The sequence below is a fragment of the Apium graveolens genome, chromosome 6 (assembly GCF_009905375.1).
Source record: "Apium graveolens cultivar Ventura chromosome 6, ASM990537v1, whole genome shotgun sequence".
Taxonomy (NCBI): domain Eukaryota; kingdom Viridiplantae; phylum Streptophyta; class Magnoliopsida; order Apiales; family Apiaceae; genus Apium; species Apium graveolens.
In genome coordinates, this window is record NC_133652.1 from 30,711,240 (window position 1) to 30,728,815 (window position 17,576).

Sequence of the window (17,576 nt, forward strand, 5' to 3'; positions counted from 1 at the left end):
TGATGAAATGCATAATATTTTGGAAAAAAAAAAAAATCTATACAATCATTAACATTTATATTATCCGATATGATCCGGTTTGGGAGGATGAAACGTCACCAAGACACTGATGATTGAGGGAAAGGAGGCCACTCCTTGAATCAAAACCAACCCCCACTACTCTCTATTGACTACTGAGACATGCCCTTTCTAATCTTGACCAATTTCCTTTTGCTTTTCATTTTCAATCTCTCACTGCCTAACTGTCTTTTTTCGCCAAATTCATTACCCCGATCCGTAACTTCCTGCTGCCCAACTGTTATTTACTGTAAATTTTACATACATGCATCATCTCCCAATCATCTATTTTTATCTTTATGCACAAAATTGTTCTTACTTGAATACACCGACTGGATCTTCAATTTTAGATTATCTTTTCAAAATTATGTTCATCTATAAAGAAAGAACGTGTTATCAAAGGATATATTGTTCAATATATTGTCACTCTATGTCGATATTGAAACTGTTAGGATTTAAACGAATATATTATTCAATACATTGTCACTCTAAGATATTGAAACTGTTATGGTTTGAAAGGATATTGAAACTGTTATTTTCATCAAATCATGTTAAAATACACTTGACGAAATTTTTTTCGAAATACCAAAAGCAACACAAAGACAATAAAAAAAATGTATTTAAACTTTACACATCGTTGACTGCTGGTGTTCTTCAAGGACTTTAGAAGCCTTTGACTGCCGGAAAGCATTCATCGGACTCGGAAAGTGCCATCCACGTGTCTTCACCGCCGAATCACTCTCCCCGGCGCGTGAATTCAACGACTTGGGAACCGCGACTGATCTTGATCTTCTCATCATCCACGCAAAATCACTGCTAGTCTTATTCAACTCCTCATCCTTCTCTTTCTCTATTATCTCCCCAAGCTTCTTGCTCTTATTTGGCTTAAACATCGACAACAACGACGCCGTTTTGCTCTTACTACTCTTCCCCGGCAACGGCGGCTTCTGATCCTTTACCGGAGGCAGAGGCAACGGTATGGCTTGATCGGATATTTTCGCCGTCGGTTCAGGAGGCGGCTGCGGTTTTTGATCGATGAATTCTAGGTTAGGCGCGTACTTTGAACGCGACCGAAGGAAAGGAATAGCGAGTGATCTAGATCGGCGCATCGACGGTTCGCCGGAGGTGGAGGTAGAAGAAGAGGAGAAGAGAGAGAAAGAAGAAGATGATGACGAGGTGGAGGATGACATGGTGGCGGCGGCGGCGAGAGGACAGCATTCGCAAGGGCGCACGTGGGCGCAGTTAGGGCAGAGAGTGTTGAGGCGGTCACGGAGACAGCTAGGGCAAATACCAGTACGACGACGTTTTGAGGGGTGAGTTGTACACTTCCATATCTCTTCTTCATCCATATAGCATCCTGCCATTACGTTTGTAATAGTATGTAACACAATAAATATCTCTCTTGTTTGCGTTGTTCTCTCTCTGTATGTACACAAAATACGCTGCTTCTTGATTGTTGTGTTTCTCTGTATGCGGGGAGTGATTTTGTATTTATATGCTACTCCTGCTGTGGAGGCGGTAGTTAATTACTAAAATAATCAGGAGTAGTTTTATGAACCATGGTCAAATAAAAATTGGCGACTCGTAGTAAAGTGTAAAACTAACCAACCACTCAAGCGTCCCAACAAATGCTTGGATATTATAAACACATAATAATTTAAAGTTTTAAATTTATCTTAATTTTTAATTTTCGAGAGCTGATATTATTTGCACAAAGTATATGTATAGATCAGTGTTTTGGTTTTTCTTGATTTTGTAATAAATCAAGAGTAATTTTCAACAATAAATTATATTTGAAGTTGTTCATTCCATTCAAATTATCTTTAAATTTTGTTTAAACAATTTATTAACATATATCAATAATTTACAATTAAATCTCGATAAATTAATACGCTTGGGACCAGAAATTTTTATTTATTTAACGATATTATTCATTTATCGAGATTAAAAATAAATTGTGTCAATTATATTTGGATTGGGAAAAATTATCTATCTTACGAGATTATTCGTTTATCGGATATTTGTTTATCGAAATTCTAATATAACTATTTTGATGTTAAAAAGTTGCAAAATGATATAGATTTAATAATCTGCGGTAATTATTTTTCTAAAATTTAAGTGTTACCGCCGGAGATACATTTAGTCTAGAAAAGATAATGCGGGGGGCACGTGCAAGCGTTTCGAGTCTTCTAGATGCAAAGGTGTAAACATGTTTAATGTCAGAAACTTTAAACCCACATTTTGAACACAATTGATTTATTATTACTTCCTTCCTTTCGTGGATGCACCTTTCAGCAAATAAACAATAAAGAAGATAGAAACAGGACAAGGAAATTAACGTGTGGTAGGGTTGGGACTTGGGCAATCACAACATTGCTTTTCAATTCTATTTGTTTAATTTTGACAATTGTAGATCAAGTATTCCAATTTATGCGGATTAGTGGATGTGTCAAGAGTACTCAACAGCAGTACTATATCATATACTCCCTTTTTTATCGCAATTTCTATTAAATTTGTCTCAAAATATTTTTTCATCTTCGGTTAGTTCGATAATTTAGGTATAAATTACGTTAACATTTTTAAAAAAAAAATTATATCTTCTGCAAATTATTATTTATTTAATATAATTATATAGAAGATGAAAATTTGATTGGCGGAGGAGGAAGTAATATACATACACATCGTTGAGATGGGCATAGATTGTGTTTTTCCCCAAATAACGAGGACCAGTGAAGTCGAAACATACACAATTCAAAACATGCACACATATATTGAAAAAATATCCGTGTTTTGATTTCACACCACCACTTGGTGTGGGGAGATCTTGTTTCTAATTGTTACTATTACAAGTATATATACAGTATGTTATAAACTAATAAATTCAAGGTGTCATGTTTCAAATATCCAAGACTCTACTCTACTTTTTCTAATTATATTTGCTAAGATGTGGATGAATCTGGAGAACATTGTGAGCTTGTGAAGCTCACTCGGATTGCACACACTTCTACCTAATATGGCTTTTTGATAAAAGTGGGGAAGACAACATAATATAATTGAGGTACGGATGCATTGAATCTAAGATTCATAATTTCATATGCTTGGTTAGTATTAAGATAAAAGTTGGAAAATAATTAATTAAAATATAAATATTAACAACTGCATGGATCGCTACCATCTAGAGCTGGCCACATGTGCGGGTTCGAACCGCCAGTTCGGAACCGGCTCGTACGGAAACCCGAAAATATTCGGTCCTAACCGGCCCGGTGCAAACCCGCACAATTCGCTGAAATACACGAACCAGTTACAAATGTTGTTTTAAAAACTCGGGACCGCACGAACCCGCATGAGCAAAACCCGCACGAGTTGCACGCGCCATGCAACCCGCACAGGCCCGCGGGTGTGCATCCTCGCCCTCGAACTCTTCCTAACCTCCGCCTCACTACCACCCGATTTATACTATAAACCTCTTCACTAATCGCATCAAGCCTCTTATGCTTCTTCTTAACCCTAAAACCACTCCCCAAATTTTTGCTCCCCAAATTCTTACTCCCCTTCCTCCTCTTCTTCGAAAACACCGTCGGCCTCGACAATCGCATCACAACCCCACTCTAATACACCCAAACAAATATATATCCACCTAATCACACACTCCACCACCTCACACACACATAAATTAAGAACACATATCTCAATTAAACATATAAACAATCCAATTCAACATCAAACAAACTAATAATCAGTTCAAATCAACAAGCACATTATCTCACAACTCACACCTCAATTGAACTAGACTAATTATTTGTTATGTGCCTATGTACTAGACTACTCATGCAAAAATAACAATACTATAATAATACTTATAAATTACAATAATACTAGTTCTGTATTTCATTTAAATCTTCAAGGTATCTACCACAACCTCCTCCTCTTCCTCGCCATTTAAATCTTCTTCGACGATCACTCTCATAGTCCTGACCATATCTATCCATTGATCCACGAAGAGGAGCTCTCTCATGGTCGCAGTGCCGCTCCTGATTCTCAGAAGGATTCAGGGGCACACGGGTTGAACCATGAGGCGTCACATCTCCTCGGTTGACATCTTTCTGTCATTCCAAGAGTAGCATCCTTAGGTCATCATCTCCCAAACGGATCCTCAAATGATCTTTCAGGGCGGAAAAATCTTTGATTGAAAAAGATTTTTCCTAGCGCCATCCCTCTAGAGTCCGTCCAGATCGATGTGGGTGAGTTACCACCCGATTATTGACCCTTGGCATATCTCGACCATCAGTATCTTCATCAACAAGCTCAACGACTACATTTGTATCGTTGGAGTAATTCAGACGCCGCGGGGTAATTGGCACATGCTCGCCTCTGGCTTGGCCGCGGCCAACCGCAACATCTTTTTCAACCATGGGGGATTTCCCAGATGCATGAGCAGAACAGTTATGACAGCGTCCTCTCCTTGTCTTACGTCGTCCCATCGTGCTCAACTTTGAGTCAAATCCATTCAAGACATCACCCATATGATACAACTATTCCAACTATCAGCGTTGCTAATTAAAACCGATGGTTGGCCCCCAACATTCGGAGTAGGGTGATCCACCGGAGTTGGAACGTAGGGTTCATGACGGTCATAGCTATGCTCAGAGCCTTCTTCATAACTTTCCTCATCGTAAGAACTTTCATCACGATATTGAGACATTTTCTCTTCTAGATGCAGATCTTGATTAGCCCCTCCTTCTTGCGCCACTTTGTTTACGGAGGAATTTGGTAGCAACAAAATTTGAGGTTTTACTACCACATAAATGGTCTTTAGCAACATCCAAAAAAATTGTTAAAAATGCTGAAAAATGTAGCTATAAGGCGTAAGGCAAAAATTTGGTCAAATTTGAGGGTGTTGGAAATTTGCATGTGGCTTTTGATGTTATACCAACACATTTTAAAAAACTATGCCAACATCCATAATATGTTGCATTAGGGTCCTATAGCAACATTTTTTACCCAGTAGCAACACCAGCACTGGTGTTGGCTTTAACTCTATGGCAACACCCTCTAGTCAATAGCAACACAATCTTGATGTTGTCATAATTCTTATTGCAACATCTTTCTCCATCTGTAGCAACACCGACAGAATAGCGTTTTTCATTTTTGCCAACACCTTATCATGTTATAGCAACACCAGTTAATTAATTTTTCCCAACACCTTATCAGACTAAGGCAACAGGCATTTTTTGAGTAGTTTGTTATCTAATAAAACATCACAATATTAATTAAATTAATCCAAATAATATATAGGTCATATGCAATTCAATCAATTTAAAGAACTTTGAAGATAAATCCATAAATAAAGAACTTTTAAGTCATACCAACATAAACTTTCATGTCATATCAATTCCAACTACTCTGACCTAAACTTTCGACTTAAATAAAATTACATGCTTTAGAAACTAGCTTTTACAATTGATCTTCAACTGCTAAAAAGGCCAACCAAACGAGCAGACGACATTTCTTCAATCTCTTTCCCAAAAGCACCCCTGCCCAAAACCCAAACAAAAATATTAATTCAAATTAGAGGACTAATTAGACTTCAATTTGGTACTCTAGTATGTAAAGTGGATGGATACATAAAATGTCTTTGAGATTTTTCAAATTGCCTAGACCAGGACTTCAATACTGATAATTAACATATTAGGGACAGTTTGACTATTTCATATTAGACGGAAACAGAAAAAGTCAATAACCCTATTGCATTGAAACTTAGGATCATTTAATCAGACCATTCTTTTGGTCTCTGCAAATATTTAAGAAGTTAACAATAAAAGTAGATTAAACTCAAAATAGCGAAAAATGTAGATTAGAGTGGTCGATCAGAGACCACCTAAATTACCTGATGTCTGAGACTGATATGTAATTGTGTACAGAAATTGTGAATTACAAGGACTTGCTATCAATATTCTTCACCTGGGGCACAAAATTAAGCTTGTCTGGACCAAGAGAAACATGAATCCGTGGTACAAAGCTGCAGAGAACCATTTACTGTCAATAATGCTGAGACACTAATGTCTCTGCACATGGTCATTTTTCCTGACTGGCTAAGCAGATTGCTCTACGTGGCCATAAATAGACATTATTGCGTAGACTAAAGTCACTAACTCATAAGGGTAAGGTGGGGGTGTTGAGGCGCATCCCAAGTGCAAATTTTATAATATAATTCATTTCCTTTTTGTTTGACTGTAAAGTTTGTAATTTCTTATTTCTAATGTGGTTCTTACGTATATCCATGGTTCCACGCCAATTCGAATTTCCAATAGCATACTAAAGGAAACAGATCCATAACCTTGTTTAGGTGATAATAGTCTGCAATATTTTTATGCAATAAGGTGATAATAGTCCGCGAGATTAATTTACATAAAAGTCATAACAAATGAAGAATAGTACCTGAAGGTACTGGACATTTGCAATCTTGCTCGTTTTCTCTAGTTGAAGTCCTCGAGCTATAAAAATCTGCATCAAGAGCTTGGGTTCTTCTGTCTATATATTTCTCGAACATGGTCAGGGAAGTTAAAAAGTATTAAACATTAAAACCTATGTTAATGCATCATCATGGAAAATATACAAAAAAGTAAAAGAGTTCCGAAAATTACCTCCGCAAATAAGGCTAGTAAACCCATTATAACCATTAGGATAAAATAATAAAATTCAGGCATCACAAATTCCTGCATTGAAGGAGTGATGAAGTGAGCATATATTGGACCTATATATAGCTTTAAGACAATCGGCGACCTTGTTTTGGTGGTAAAGGTCAATTGCAGAAAATGAAATAATGTATATGGCCGAGAAGCCAGTGCCTCATAAAACTATTGATAGTGCATCACCTTAACAAAATAGCCCCAACTATTTAGACAGACTAAACAAAATACATGATACAAGCATAGCAAAATAGACTTTATTTACAAGCATTCAAATTACATACTCAGGGGTGTTATTTCATCTAATTTCAAAAAATAAGTACTATTTTCCAGCTAAGGAAACTAACTTATTGAGATGTTATATACATCAATAGCAAGTGCCTAGTAAAACAACTCTTATATCTGCTAAGGTGCATAATAGTGACAAAATTACCTGGAACATGGAATTAAATTGCACACAGTATTTAGTTATTTTTCAGAAAAAATAACACTTATTTAGAACATCTTATTTGGTAACTTCTTTTTGATAGAGATCCCTCAATGTCAGTTGTCACCAAAGAAGATGAGATAAAGAAAAAAAATAAGTACCTGTAAAGTGCAAGACAAGTAGTGAAACCTGCTATGCCACCACCTACTATAACAATTTAATGTTCTTGAATCTCCTTGATATGTTCAAGCCTGCTGGAGAATATTACATACTCAGTCTTACAGAAGATGAACTTGGTCAGTAGTATACATAGTGTTTATACTTATACATGTAGTACATCACCACATTTCTTCAAGATAGCTTGGCACAATCATTCATTTTTGTTCCATTAAAGATTAGCGGCCAAGTATAGGGACTGATGACGCATGCATATACGCTAATAGGCAATAGAAAGCACCCACACAACTCTCACTAATTTTGTACTTATTATTGCACATACATTTTACTGATTTTTTTCAGAAAAAAACTAACTTATTTAGTTATTTTTCTTTATTCCATATCCCTGGTCTTGAAATTCAACAGAGTATGATTTGAGGTCAATCAACACAGAATTATATATTACACATATGTCTTAAGAAAGATACTTAAGATAGAGTATGAAAGAAAGAGGTGGGAAAACACACTCAAGTAAAAGGATCTAGAACGGTCACTAATGCAAATTAGTGTAAAGCTAATTATCTACTAAATTTTATAAGGACCTACACTAATTATCAAATTAGTTGTCAAAATTCAAAATTCCAGTTGTCAAAATCTAAAATTCTAAATTTACCACCTCTTTGATATAAAACAAAAAAAATCAATCAATTATTAACAAAAATAATAAATCAAAATTAATCAAAACTCAACTTCTTTTTGGGGTCATGTTATTGATGCATTGTTTCATTTCAATATGACAATAATGAGAAGACTAATTCTCATTATTTTATATATCAATTATGTATATAAAAGCTCAAACTTTATATTTTCTTAAAACAATTATTAATCGATTAATATGTGAATCAATTAAATCCAAAAATGGTTAAACCTCGCAAAATTAGTTACTATTAAACACACCGATGATATATTATAGTAGTCCTGTACATGTAAGGATCATTATGATAAAAATATCACAATTCAGGGATGACTATAGCCTTGATGTGTTTATACCACAAGACTGAGATTGCAAATGAAAATTTCACATAAATAACTTACAGTTTTAGCTCTTAGAATGGAACGAGTTCCCTTATGGCAAGATGGACACTTAGACAGTCCATTCTTAAATAGTGTAAGAAGCAAATCTTGTGAGAACATGCTCGAGCAAAACAACCTGCAAGAAAATAATCTCGAAATCCTAAAAATATCACAAATTCAAATCTAACAGCATAAATTCGGATTCCCCCTATTCACAATACTTGACCAGTTGTCAAAACAACCATATTTCCATCAAAATCATCACAATTCAAATGTCCAAATTTGATAATTTTTCCGTAAAAATAACACAAAATTAAACTAAAATCCACTTGAATTACAAAGACTTCTCGAGCCAAAATTTGCAACAACAAACATACACACGCAGAGGGAGAGGGGGAAGAGAGAGAGGATTATATTACCTTCCTAACATCACTTCCAAATCGGCAAATAGCTTGCCACCATCCTGCCATTCATTATAATATCTCTCGATTTTGTTTCTCAATTCATTATCAACAATGGTGGCCGCTGATTTGGAATTGAATTAGGGATTTAGAGTACGGGTGATTTGAAATGCCCCCCAAATTTAGATTTGTAAACATATTCTAAAAACCCCCAAAATTGACAAATTAAAATATCGGCAAAATTAGTGTTTGTAAACAAATAATATTTAATTAGGGCCTCTACCTCTAATTAGAGCTTTGAAATGAGAGTGGAACTTTGAAACCAAGCTTTAAAATCAGGCTTTCACGAGTGGCGGAGATGAGCTTTGAATAGAGACGAGGATTTGTAAGAAGAGACTCAGATAAGGGTTTGTGAGAAGAGAGCTTTGTTTTGTGTTTGATTTTGTGCAGATAGATGAAAATTATAGAGTTGTGTTTTCTATTTTAATCATTATTTTAATTTGTGCGGGCTTTCAGTTTTAATAAGAGCGGGATTTTCCCCCTGTTTTTTTACATTTTTCATCACTCTAATGCAACACCAAAAAAGGTGTTGGCATAGCATATCTAAGCCAATATTTACACCAACATTTCGTTACCATGTTTCCATACATCATTTTTTTCAATTTCATATCACTTAAGGCATCATTTTGTGCCAACACCAATTTTTGATGTTGGTGATGACTATTTATTTGGTAGTGTTTGTAGCCAGAAACAAGATCTGTGGTGCTGATTCTTCGTCAGAAAACGTGAATATTGTTTGGTAGTTGTTATTAATGGTGGCTGAGATTGCTTAGGGTTAGTGGTGGCTCTTTTGCGCTCTCAACTTCTTACCCCTTGCAATTTTCATATGTATCCCTATTTATAGAGAATCAAGACAACGTAGTTCTTGGGGAACAAGAAACCTAATGGGTTAGATTTCTCATCTCGAGGCCCAGTAGAAAAGCTACTGGAAATCATCTTCTACCAGTTTTAAGAATGTCCGCCGATAAGACCCAACCATAAAGGCCCAAGGCTCGTCTGTGGCTTCGAGAGTTCGCGGATAAGGTATCTTCTCGGTCGAAGATAACCATCCACTATCAGCTGCTTCTCTAGTCTGCGGATGTAGATATAGTTGTAGTTCATCCCAAATGTTGGACGCATCCTTCTCCCCAAACCTTTGGGTGTAAAGTGCAAGATATTCCGTAGTCTCCCAACGAGGACACCCATTTACTATATAGACAGAATTCTCAAAGCACACACCAATATTCACCCCACATCCCTAATGAGGACACTCATTGACTACAGGAGGAGGCCTTCCATCCAGGCATACCCCTGGAGGTCTCTGACCACGGACACCACCTTTCTGTGGTTGTATTACAGAAAGGAGTTCTTCAATAGCGTACCTGCAACAAATATGTTAGTAATAATAATCTCCTTTCTTCTTGAAGCATTCAAAGGATTCGTCCAAGCAGTATGTTAAAATTCCATTCTATATCATTTTGACTATTAGGGCGCGCCCTAACACTTTTAAGTGTTGGCGCCACCCTGCATCATCAGTCAAAATCTTCATTCTTTATGATTTGAGTGCACGCCCTTTCTTCAAGGGAAGTGAGGGTTTTCCCTACTTCTAGGGCACTGTGGGCGCACCCTTACACCTAAAAAATATGAACTCTTCTAACTTCATTGTCATGAGGGCGCACCTTATGGTGTTAAGGCATCCTTAATTCATTCATCATAGAGGGCGCAACCTTTCCTTTTTCAGGGAAGTAGGATTGCCTTTTGTTCCTTTACACTAGGCTTCTTTGCCCCAATTTTACTCATTTTCCCCGTCCTAGACCCGGATAATGCTTATACCAAATTTTGGGCATAACAATGAGCAAGAGGAGTAATTAAGGATTATGATTTAGGAAGAAAGAATGATAGTAGTTCTGATTTTTTGAAATAAGATTGGAAATCAAAGAGAGTCGACCTCTAACCTTAGCTAACCGCCGCAAAAATATGCATATCTAAATTTTTTTTTCACCAATTAAGTCTCTCCATATTACAAATTCACTTTTGTCTAACTTCCTTCCATCTAATCACCGTAATTATCAATAACTATATTTCCTTTGTAAGGATTATTATTGTATCCATTTTTTGGATGTTTGTTTTTCTTTCATTTTGTAGTGGTTGATTTATTTTTTATAAGAAAAATGCCCCTAGGTATGCACTTAAGGGAGTTACATGAGTATATAGTGTATTTTAGTAATAGAATTAACAAATTTTTAATCAATTCGTGTATTTACTGATGTATCATTCGTGGAATCGCATTAAAAAGTGATTGTACTCACCTAACTTAGTTGAGTATGTACTTAGGAGTATTAAATTCTTTTTTGATTTATTGTTTTATCTTTTTATTGTACCCTGAAAGATCTGAAAAGCAAGCATTGAAGTTGTGACGGTGGCAGAAATCGTAAAAACTCACTTTTCATGATAGAAGATTATATATTTTATGAGTGAATCAGTTCCTCCAATTTTCAGTTAGTATAACTGAAAGTTCTAAATAATGGATTATAACTTCAATTAATTGTGTGAAGGTCAACTATAATGCTGATGTTGTTAATTTCATGGATGATGTAAGTTGTATTTCTCATACAAAAATTTTTAATCTTATTTAATTTAAATAATATTTTTATTCTCTATGTTATGCGATCAGTAAATAAATCGACTATTTGTTTAGCTCATATTTGTTTCTCAACCAGGTTGAATTGTTAATTTGGGGGTTTGTCTCAGATGTATCCATTATTTTCATTGAACTGCATAATATATACATTAAAGAAAAGAAATAAGACTGGAGACCCAAAAGAAGTCGCAATTGGATGCTTTTATATTTTTTAGGCGTGAGTATACTGGCACGAACTACTACATTACTAGTGTCTATAGACATCACAAACATATTGAAAAATATATTTTTTAAATGCTTAGTTTTAATATTTATTATTTTAATAAGTAACTATTATAATAAATAAATTATTTATATATATATAAATTATTTTTTAGAATTTACTATTGAATAACTTTTATAAAATTTATTATCAATGATTTAGAATAGATTAAGAAATTGGGAGTATATACTAAATATTGTATTTTTGACTTTTATAAAAATCAGAACTACTATTTTTGAACACAATATTGTACACCGCTTGCACACTAAATACCTGAATGTCATAGTTTCATTGAAGTACATAATTTGATGGAGCATCCGATAAAGAATTGGTTTTAGAAAGTGGAGATATCATCATTACACTCTCCATCCCATAGTAATGTCATAATTTTTTTCAAGTTTTTTCTCACGCATTTCCACGCGTATGAGAAACGTATAACAGACATTTTCCTTTTTTTTTATTTTGTAATAAAACAGGATATTCAAATTATTATACAAAAAAATATATCTACAAATATATTATTTGTAGTCTTTAAATGATATGTATTGGAGGGGTTAGAGTATCGGAAAGAAGATGGAGTTAAACAAGGGTTGTAAAGAGAACCGAGGAAAAAAGAGGCATGATAGCGGTGAGTCTAGCCGAGTAAAGTGACCGATAAAGTGATCATATAGTGTACAAATATCAAATACAAATACTAATACAAATGTAATATCGTAAATGCAGAGGTTTTTCACAAGGAGCCACCCTTAGGTTGCGTGTACACATGCCAAATAAGTCCTTAAAACTTCCACTAGAAAAAGAAAATCTTTAGTGGTTCACGATAAATAGGCAATATCATTTTAGGACCAATTACTCAAACCTAATGATCACCAAATAAACAAAAAACAAATAGAATAACTCTAATGCTTCATCTTAATATGAAGTAGTTAAAATTGTCCAAAAATACAATAAGGGACTCAACGAAAAAAATATCAATAAATAATACAATTCAGTTGCTGAATAAAGAGGAATACCAAACACTGTTTTACAAATTCCAACACCGGCAATGGATAGAAAATAAATATGAAAAAGTGACCAACTGAAGAGTTGAAGTATATTCAATGAGGATTCTAAAATGGTAAATATTATAAAAATCAGATGAACAATGAAGGAGATATATGAATGGGTATAACCAAGAATCAAAGAGGATGTTACAAGCTTTTCATATCGGTATCATGAGTAATATTTGAAGTTATGATGAATTTAGAACGAAGTTTAGAACTTTAAGAATGGTTCTTAATACCTAAATCCGGAGGACAACAAAGAATGAAACTTTGTGTACAGTTATAATCATATATGTTATTATTGGAAGAGATAAAGATTGTAGATAAAGAAACAATCTTTCCATAATGTTCAGAATCAACGATATAGGAGTTATTTCCAATTTATTACGAATTTTACAATATAGCTGAAATACAGAGACTGTTATGTACGAATTTTGGCATAAACGGATAAGAATATCAGCACATATACATAATATTAATATAGATGTAGAGAAGAACAAGTAATCAATATCTCTCACCTTGATCAGTTGTAGAACACTAATAGATCCCTTTTTCTCAAACCCTAGTGTCCAAATAGCGGCTCTAAAAACATAATATTTTAGAATTTAGATAACTAATATATATCATATAACTATCATGACTAGGATAATATATTTAAATATTGTATATCACTCTTAATCCAAATAAATTTATTAATAGAATATAAAATAATATATATATTAATTATATAATTATTACTAAGAGTCAAGTTCTATGTAGACCATATTTTTGTTAGAGATCTCGGAGATAATCTATGTTTAGCAATCAAAACACTATCAAATATATTATTTTATGAAGTATATTTTACGAATATCACTAATTTATTAAATTTGTTGAAGATTATTTAAGTTTAATAAGTATAATGTGTATGTTCTGCAATTTGAACAAATATTCAGCAAACTAAACATGTTTCGTAGAATAAAATATTTTGTAATGTTCTACATGCATTACATGTATGATGTTCAAGATTTTAAATAAAATAATAATCTTTGTAGAACATAAGTCACCAAATAATACGTTTTGCAATATTTTAATGCAAGATTTTAGTTACAGAATATAATGGTCTTCGTGGTCTCTAACAAAAACGTGGTCTTTATTGAACCTGTGGCGCCCTCCAAACCCGGGTCAGAAGTTTGGGGTCCACACACACACCATATTTATAACCTGCTTATAACAATAATAAAGATAATAATAATATGCAGTGACCCTACTTACCAACTACCACGGACCACAACAGGTTAAAGTATGCACACAAGCCAAACACACTAATATATTACATACCGATCAAATCCCATCTATTCAAACTCGGAACTTAGTATTAAACATTATTACAAACTTTTACAAACTTAAATTATCCCAAAAGAAGCCTACTAGCTCAGCTTCCTCAACCTGAACCCCTAGCTCTCGCGTTGGACTGGGGATCCTCGCTACCAACTGGTTCCTTTTTAACTGGAAAGAATATAAACAACATCGCACAAATGAGCTAACTAGCTCAGCAAGTCACAATGACAAAACTGAGAATAATGATCATCTGGTAAATATAGTTATGATATCAATTGAACAATAGATTATGATTTAGAATTGGATATTATATTTTCATTTTAAACACCAAGGTTAGGCTGTTGATCAGTCACGCACTAACCCCGAGCAAAGCACACAGCATTGCTCTAACTACTGGATCCAAGGCACACATTGGCCTAACTTGACCATTATATGGTCTGACCACGAATCTGGTCCATAATTTTATAAAAACAATCCAATTCTAGTATAATAACAGAATAAGCAATATTAAACCATAAACAGAATCAATAACCACACTGGATGTTCAATAATGAAATGGTTTTAATCTTCATGAGGATCAATATGGCATTTCCAAAGCTTAGCTGTTAGGTAATGAAAGAATTGGATAACAAAGGAATCAACGTTTTAGGGTTTCAAGGATTTGGTTTTTCAAAGCATAAGATACAATGGTTTGAGTATGTGAGTAATTCGATTCAGTGTTTGGTATTTAGTTTGTATGTATTTGTGGAGTAGTATCGTATATTTGTGGTTCATATTTGGGTATATGACAATCAATGGTCTGGAAAGAATCAGGTTTACGGCTCAAGATCAAAACTGGAATCATGGTTAGTGCTTCAAAGCACTTGCAATATCAACAAGACTACCAAGTACTATAATATCTCAAGAAAGTTCAGAACACTTGACAATTGTCTATAAATTTCATATGATTCTTATAAATTCATAAATCAACATAAATTCATAAATCAACATTAAAATAATTAGGAAGATATGACAATTGTCTATATTTTATTTTAGACATATAAAAATTAAAAGACTCAATTAATATTATTTTTGAATATCCAAACACAGATAACACTTAACAATGAATTTACAGAATAGATACTGAACACATATAATAATTATTTAATAGCAAAATAATTACACGATATATCCTGGATATTACATCCTTCCCCCCTTAAAAGGATTCTGTCCTCAGAATCTCCTAAAAAAACAAATGAGGGTACTTTTCTCTCATATCACTTTCTAACTCCCAGGTTGACTCTTCAACCTTTGGGTTTCTCCATAATACTCTTACTAACTTTACCACTTTATTTCTCAATACCTTCTCTCTTTCCTCTAGAATCTCTATCGGACTCTCTACATATGATAAATCTGCCTGAAGCTCTATTTGCTCATATTCTATTATATGCCTGGAGTCTGGATTGTACTTCTTAAGCATTGATATGTGAAAAACATTGTGAATGTGCTCCATGTGCGGTGGTAACGCCAACTCGTAAGCTACTTTGCCAACGCGCTTTAGGATCTCAAAAGGTCTGACATATCTTGGGCTTAGCTTCCCTTTCTTTCTAAACCTCGTTAGTCCTTTCCATGGTGATACTTTCAGTAATACCAAGCTTCCTTCTTCAAATTCCATGTCTTTCCTTGACTGGTCTGCATATTTCCTCTGACGATCTTGTGCGGCTATTAATCTCTTCTGGATAATTTCAACAACTTCCTTTGTCTGCTGCACCAATTCAGGTCCAAGTATTTTGCGTTCTCCTACTTCGTCCCAATATACTGGAGATCTACATTTGCGTCCATAAAGGGCTTCATAGGGTGGCATTCCAATGCTGGCGTGATAACTGTTATTATAAGCAAACTCTACCAGAGGTAAATGCTCGTCCCAACTTCCTTTGAAATCAATAGCACAAACACGTAACATGTCCTCGATTGTCTGGATCGTTCTTTCACTTTGGCCGTCCGTCTGCGGGTGATAAGCCGTACTCATATTCAATCTCGTTCCCAAACATTCTTGAAAACTTTTCCAAAATCTTGGATTAAATCTTGGATCTCGATCAGATACGATAGACACAGGAACTCCATGACGAACTACGATTTCCTTTAGGTACATATGGACCAACTTGTCGAGCGAAAATCTTTCATTAATAGGCAGAAAATGAGCTGTCTTGGTAAGTCTATCCACTATAACCCAAATGGAATCATGATTAGCCCTTGTCCTTGGTAATCCAACTATAAAATCCATGGCAATATGTTCCCACTTCCACTCTGGAATCTCCAATGGCTGTAGCAATCCGCTTGGTCTCTGATGCTCTGCTTTAACTCTATGACAGGTATAACATTTACTAACCCATTCCGCAATTTCCCTCTTCATATCGTGCCACCAATAATTCTCCTTTAAATCTCTGTACATTTTGGTACTCCCCGGATGGATGGAATATCTTGAACTATGTGCTTCCTGTAAAATTTCATTCTTCAGCTCCGTTACTAGTGGAATCCAAATTCTAGAAGAAAACCTCAAAATACCTTGATCATCCTTTTGTGTGCATAATTATTCACCTACCAAACGATTTATATCCTGATCCATTACATCTTCCTGACCTTTCTTTATTTTCTCCAACAACTCCAGCTGGAAAGTCAAACTGTACAATTTCGCTTCCTCGGGATTGCAAATTCTAATCTCCAATTCCAATTTATGAAATTCCTTATATATCTCTTCAGGTACTGATAACTCATTTAACCTTTCCTTCCGACTCAATGCGTCTGCTACAACGTTCGCTTTACCGGGATGATAATTAACCGAGCAATCATAATCTTTGATCAATTCTAACCATCTCCTTTGCCTCATATTAAGTTCCTTCTGGATGAATATATACTTCAAACTTTTGTGATCTGTATAAATCTCACACTTCTCTCCATAAAGGTAATGTCTCCAAATCTTCAAAGCAAACACTATGGCTGGTAGCTCCAAATCATGAGTAGGATACTCCTGTTCGTGTGGTTTCAATTGCCTTGACGCATACGCAATCACCTTATCATGCTGCATTAGAACACATCCTAATCCTTTGTGAGAAGCATCGCTATAAATTACGAAATTCCCTTGATCGTCTGGAAGTGACAAAACAGGTGCCGTGATTAATCTCCGCTTCAACTCCTGAAAACTTTCTTCGCACTTGTCGTTCCATATAAACTGTTCATTCTTTCGTGTAAGCTTTGTCAATGGTGTTGCAATCCTTGAGAAATTCTGGACGAATCGTCGATAATATCCCGCCAATCCCAAGAAACTTCTTACCTCGATGGGTGTTCTCGGTCTCTCCCAATTCGTAGTTATTTCGATCTTTGCCGGGTTCACTTTGATCCCTTCGTTACTGACTATGTGTCCTAAGAACTGAACTTCCTGTAGCCAAAACTCACAATTCGAGAATTTAGCATATAACTTCTTTTTCCTT

The 17,576-nt window shown here is 34.9% G+C and overlaps 1 protein-coding gene and 1 long non-coding RNA gene across 4 annotated transcripts; both read right to left on the reverse strand.

The window, feature by feature from the left end:
- Positions 1–677: 677 nt before the first annotated feature.
- On the reverse strand, positions 678–1,421 carry LOC141664851 (uncharacterized). The gene has a single exon (XM_074470806.1). The coding sequence runs from the start codon at positions 1,419–1,421 to the stop codon at positions 678–680; it is 744 nt and encodes a 247-aa protein (XP_074326907.1).
- A 4,036-nt stretch (positions 1,422–5,457) lies between these two features.
- Positions 5,458–9,260, reverse strand: LOC141668306 (uncharacterized). Of its 3 annotated transcripts, XR_012552989.1 has the most exons (8): positions 9,088–9,260; positions 8,823–8,928; positions 8,425–8,539; positions 7,335–7,427; positions 6,702–6,773; positions 6,496–6,588; positions 5,945–6,076; positions 5,458–5,591 (listed from the first exon to the last, which is right to left on the reverse strand). It is a non-coding gene; the product is annotated as an uncharacterized LOC141668306 (long non-coding RNA). The 3 variants fall into 3 exon arrangements; XR_012552988.1 differs by having other exon boundaries at positions 7,335–7,424; positions 8,823–9,260; XR_012552987.1 differs by having other exon boundaries at positions 8,823–9,260.
- Positions 9,261–17,576: the final 8,316 nt, after the last annotated feature.